This window comes from Octodon degus, unplaced genomic scaffold, assembly GCF_000260255.1.
Source record: "Octodon degus isolate 3935 unplaced genomic scaffold, OctDeg1.0 scaffold00214, whole genome shotgun sequence".
Taxonomy (NCBI): Eukaryota; Metazoa; Chordata; class Mammalia; order Rodentia; family Octodontidae; genus Octodon; species Octodon degus.
In genome coordinates this window covers 1165846-1171673 of record NW_004524790.1, presented here as the reverse complement: position 1 = coordinate 1171673, position 5828 = coordinate 1165846, and the positions used below count along the sequence as shown (strand labels likewise).

The window sequence follows — 5828 nt, the reverse complement described above, 5'->3', positions numbered from 1 at the left end:
GCGTTCATCGGTGAGTCCTCCCCTTCCCCTGGATGGGCCCCACAGCAGGTCCCCTCTGTCCTTGGGATCCTAGGTGTTGTCACCTGCCTCTCTCACCGTGCACCCAGGGGCTGGCTTGAGATGTAGGTGTTCCCAGGGTCTGCAGCTGTCCTCCTCAGTCCGAGTCACTCCTTTCTGCCTCCCCAGGTGGCTCTGTGATCCCTTGAGGGCCAGCCTGTGCCATGAGCCCGTGGCTCCTTGCCTGCCTGGTGGCTTTCTTCGCGGGAGCCTGGGTCCCTGCTGTCCACCCCCAAGGTACTATCTTTGGTCTTCCCTCCCCTCCCTGGGAACCCGATCTCACTCCCTCTGTGCATCCCTTGGTGTCCCCATTTGGCTCTCCTTTCTTTCCGGAGTCTCTGGTCAGGGTAGGAATTCCTGGTGTTTGTCCAACTCCCATGGAGGGAGACGGAGGGTCCCAAGTCCTTTCCTTTCCAAGCCCCTTCCCCTACTCTGGTGACTTCTTTGTGGCCTCGAGACTTGGGGAGCAGAGCAGGGTCTCTTGGACCTAGAGACTTGGCCTCAGCTGTAGTGAAGCCACTGGCAGCCGTGTGCATCGCAGTATGCCGACCGGGCAGAGCCAGGGTCCACCTCAGGCCCTGTCCCCAAGTCTCTGTGCAACCTGGCTGACAGTTGCAACTCAGTTTTATGGGCCTCAGTTTCCCCATCTGGAAGGTGAGGATGTGAAACTTGCACTCATGGAGGAGACACGAGGACCAGTGAACTGGCGGCTACAAAGCCTCTCAGCCCAGTGCTCGGCACTGGTGATAAGAACTGTTATCTTCTTAGTACTAGAGAGCGTGCTCTGTCCTCCCCCCACTCCCACTCTAGAGCAGGATTTTGGTGACCAAAGGCCAGTGCTAAGCATGCAGCCCGCAGAAGGGAAAGCTGTCAGCTCCAATCACCAGCCAAAGGCTTCAGGCTCAGCTGAATCCAGGGGCTTAAAGGGCATTTCTCAGGAGCCCAGACGTGGGTGCTGCATCCCGTGGCCCCTGGCGGCACCCCTGGGTCCCACAGACAGCCTTGCAGGGGTCCTGGCCCACTTGCCCCTTCCCAGGGTCCTGCTCCAGGAGCAGAGCTAGCCTTTGCCCAGGAAGGAGGCTGGGCTCCATCAGGGCCAGGCCCAACCCCTGCCCTTTGATCAGGGGGAATGCAGCCTTCAGTGTGGCGAGCTACCCTGGAGAATCCCTGGAGCACAGGTCCTATCTGCCACCTGGCCTGTGAGGCCAAGGTCCAGGCTGAGCCTCCCCCTGCTCCACAGCCTGTCCCCCAGAAGCAGAAGTGAAAGCAAGTTCCCACAGAGACGGCAGAAGAACCCACCTTGGTTTCCACCATGCCTGCTCTTTCAGCGCCGCCTCTGACCATTCCCTCCACCTGCTCCTCTCCCTCCACTCTTTCTGCCATTGCCACCTCCTCCTTAGGCAACCCCAGTGTCAGTGTGTCCCCCTTTGCATACAGCAGCCTCCTGTTTCCCCAGCAGGCTTCAGAGTTCCCGAGACAGCACACATGCTCTCCAGTTCCTTGCTGTGGTGTCTGCATGTCTGGCATCCATAGGAGCTCTTTAAATGCTTCTGTAACAGCCAGGTGTGGTGGCCCACGCCTGTCATCCTAACACTCAGGAAGCTAAGGCAGGAGGATTGCTGGGAGTTCAAGGGCAACCTGGGCTAGGTAGTGAGACCCTGTCTCAAAAAAATAAAAATGTTATTGCTAGACACATGGATAAACATACACAGAACTCCCAGGTTTGACCAGATCACTTGAGTGGTCACTGGGGTGGGGTCAGAAAGGAGGGGGATCTGAGGGGACCTGTGTAGGTACAGGGCAGCGTGGAGCTAGAGCCTAAGGAACAGTTAGCCAGTGTGCTCCTTTTCAGGAAAAGGGGGTCCTCAGCCCCTCCTCAGGGTGCTGCCCCCTGGCCCTAAGCAGGAGTAGGAGGCATCTTGGGCCATCCTTCTGGTGGTCCACAGCCGTCCTGGCTAGGGCCTCTGGAGCCCTGCTGGCTCCTGCTCCAGTCCCTGTATCAAGAGGTAAGAGTGAGCCAGGACAAGCCTTTTCTTTTCCTTTTCCGTTTTCCTTCTTTCCTTTTTTTTTTTTTCTTCCAGATTTTGAAACAGAGTCTTGCTATGTAGCCCTGGCTGGCCTTGAGCTTATAGCAATCTTCCTGCCTCAGCCTCCTGAGTGCTGGGATGACAGGCCTCTGTCACTGTGCCCGGCTCAGGTCAAGTGTTCTCGGTCTCTGCAGGGTCTAGAAGTGTAGTATGCCCTGCATGTTCTCCCAGTTGCCTCTCTCTGTCCCTGCCAAGCACGCGTGCACACACACACACGCACACACACACTGCCTTGAGCGTGCAAGTGGGGTGTGTTTGCAGGTATCTCGGAGGACTGCTGTCTGGCCTATAGCCCCCACCTCAAGCAGTCCCTGTTTCGGCACCTGCGGCACGTTAGGAATTTCTATTGGCAGGACGTGAGCGGAAGTTGCAATCTGCATGCTGTGATGTGAGTAGGGTCCCAGGGGCTGGGGGTGAGGGCTGCACACAGCCTTGGTCCCCACCTTTGCACTATAACTCCCCCCCGCGTGCTCTCCCTAGATTCCAGTTCCAAGAGCCGGGCAGGGTTGTGTGTGGGGACCCACAGAACAAGTGGGTGAGGAAGGCCGTAGAACTCTTGAGTGCCCAAAAGAAGCGCTTGAGGGAAGTCAGCAATGGCACCGCTCTCCCAGGTGGGTGAGACCCAGCCCTCCTGTGTGTGGGTCCTGAGAGAATCAGGGCCCCATGCACTCCTACCCCAGAGAGAGCCTGCTGCTGATGAAGAGGAAACAGTGAATGACCAGTGGGGTCGGGACCAGCGGTTCTGCTGCTCCAGAAGCTTTCAAGGGCTGCAGAGGGAAAGCTCAAAGCAGGAACTCGTCCATGCAAATAATAAGCCCGCAGCTTCAGGCTTGGCTGGACCCAGGGGCTCAAAGATGGTGGGGCCGTCTGATTGCTTCTGTCTCCATCCTCTGATAGGCTTCCAGGGTTGGGGGGAAAAGCTGAATTCTGGAGCGCCCAAGAGGCCATGGAGCAGGTCGAAGCTTCCCGTGAGCAACAGAAAGAAGAATGCTGGGTAAGGACCCCGGCTCCCGCGACCCTCGCTCCTCTATCACCTTTGTTCAGGCTTGAGGGCTCAGCTAGACCCAGACTGGGACAAGGTGGTCATCTCAGGACCAAGGAGAGCCGGCTGCGTGCCAGTCCTGGCCGCTGTACTGAGGCTCCTGCTAGAAGCTCCGGCCCAGTCGGGAGGCTTGGGTGAGCGCCAATGTGAAGCACCAGGCAGGTGAGCCAAGCGGTGCTGGGGTCCAGTGGATGGAAAGAGTATTTTCTTCAGTTCATACCTCTCTCTATAAGCTCAAAACTCCCCCCCCTCGAAGCCACTCTAGCAGGGAGGCGGGGGTCGGGAAATGCCTACTGCGCATGTGCCTGGCCCTGGGTCGCCTCCCAGCACCAAAAGCAAAACAAACGACTCCCAGGAGATAGCGACAGTTGCCGCAAGTTAAGGGCTCTGCTGCATACGACCCCCCCCCATGCAACCAGCCCGGGCCTCAGTTTCCCCTTCTGTAAAGAAGAGATGATAATAACATCGCTTATTCCACAGGCCTCTAGCGACAAAAAAACGAATCAACAATCGCACGGTGACTGGTACGTAGCGCCCATCCGGCGAGTTGCGGCCTACCCTTCTGGATCACTAGGGGTGAGCAGGACTCCTGTGATCGCCTCCTGGGGTCCTCTTACTAGCTAGAGCAGCCCAGGGACTTGGGAAACACTTCCTTGTGCCTACTGGTTTATTGTAAAGGATAGTGCTAAGGCTTTGGGGGTGCGGCCAGATAAAAGAGATACTTGATATGTTTAAAGAAAAAAGTAAAAAACAAAGGGAAAAAAAGAAAAATCAAAAGGAAACCACAGAAGCAAGGCAACTGGAAAAGGCATACTGCCACCAATCCTCCTCCCTTTGAACACACTTGATCCCATTGGGCTTGCAGTTTTCTGAAGCACTTCTGGAGGGCCTCCTTCGTGACTATCTCTAGTTGAGCTGCCTCTGTGTCCTGAATTGATTCAAACTTAGGCTTTCATGGTCCTTTTGACCTTGGGGAAGAGGTAGCCCAGTGACATCCGGTGAATACGCTGGCAGAGGACACACTGTCATGTTTGTTTGAGCTTGCCTTTCTGTTGAATATCACCCATCAGCAGCAGCATTTACTAGATTTTTTTTTTTTTTTTTTTTGCAGAACCGGGGATTGAACTCAGATCCTTGTGTTTGCCTGCCAAGCACTTATCCTACTGAGCCATCTCCCTGGTCCCAAGATTTTTGATCTAGTAAAAATCTCACAAAACCTCACAAAGACACTCATGAGGGCTGGGGAGATAGCTTGGTGGCATAAGTACCTGCCTGGCAAGTGCAAGGTCCTGAATTCTATCCCTAGTACTGAAAAAAGAAAAGAAAAGAAAAGAAAAGAAAGAAGAAAGAAAGAAAAAAGACAGTCATGAAAAATATCCAGAGCTGCTTTAGAAACTGCCAAGAATGGTGGGATAAGTGGGTTTGAAGGGAAGGAGAGGATTTTGAGTATTCTGAGGTGAATTCACAGACATCTATCTTTAACTGTAACAAATATTTTAAAATTGAAACACACATTGTACATTGTGATCAGTGCTGTGCACAGCGCTGACTAAGAGAATGAATAGCTAGCTGAAAGAGCTACACAGTGCAAAGTCTGCAGAGACCCCCAGCTCCGTGCTGTGGGATCGGGGTGTGCCGCCCTCCTGGAACACAAATGAGTTCACTACCTGGGGAACTTTCTGCAACCTGCAGTGGAGGGACTTTTTATGGAGGCTTTATCGTGGTGGCACGATGGATTATTAACCCTACTCCAGCATCTTTCCCCACTCCAGAGGGAACAGAAACGTTCAGGCTAATCACAGCTTGCACTCAGCACTTGCCTCTTAAGAACAAAAGACGGTGCCATCTTCCTGGAAGTTCCGAGGAGTTTGGGGCTCTGCGCTAGCAACTGAGGCCAAAGACCAAATGTCAGGACAAGAGATGCTCCTCGTGGCTCAGATTGCAAGGGTTTAGGAGCTCCATGGTGGGACCGGGATAGAGCAGCCACCAGCCCCTCTCCCCTTCTCCTGCAGGACGCTGAGCCCTGACCTTTCTGGGACCCTCCGATGGCACCCGGTGCTGCAGTCTTTCTTTCTAGCTGCTGCTCAGCCCTATGTCCTTCAATGTGCGGCGACCTCATCCCTGTGCCAGCATCGGTTCCTCTCTGGTTCTGCCTCTTCCTCCTCTTGAATGGTTGGAAAGGAGGTTCAGCCAGGATCAGCATCAGTTTTGGGCAGAGACTCTTACTACAGGCCATTGCCCCACCCCAGGTACATTGCTTACCTGTGACTTCCTGCCACCCACCCACCCCCCAGGTCCTGCAAAGCTTTGGCTTGTCTGAGGACATCTCCTAGACTGTGCTTTTTTTTTCTTCTTCTTCTTCTTTTTTTTATCTATTACAATTTTTAAATAAACCTCCTGGGAGAATGATGTTCCCATGCCCGTCATGTTTTGTTATGGGGTGCCTGAGCGATCCACCCTTAGCCAAGATCTGTGTTGAGCCCTCAGAAGGGACAGCTTCTGGGCTGAATCTTCGCAGCAACCTTTATCTGTACCATGGAGTCAGCATTGTGGTTGCCTCATCTAGCTTTCCAGGCCTGAAGGTCCAGCTGACTAAGGGTGGGAGACTCTCTCTCTGCAAGCTGTACAGGTCGCCCAGAGGC

General features: G+C 54.3%; 1 protein-coding gene across 1 annotated transcript; it reads left to right on the top strand.

The window, feature by feature from the left end:
- The first annotated feature begins 221 nt into the window (after nucleotides 1-221).
- On the top strand, nucleotides 222-5213 carry Ccl25 (C-C motif chemokine ligand 25). The gene is made up of 5 exons (XM_004644930.1): nucleotides 222-294; nucleotides 2406-2532; nucleotides 2625-2759; nucleotides 3042-3138; nucleotides 5199-5213. Exons 1-5 carry the CDS (start codon nucleotides 222-224, stop codon nucleotides 5211-5213), a joined length of 447 nt encoding a protein of 148 aa, XP_004644987.1.
- Nucleotides 5214-5828: the final 615 nt, after the last annotated feature.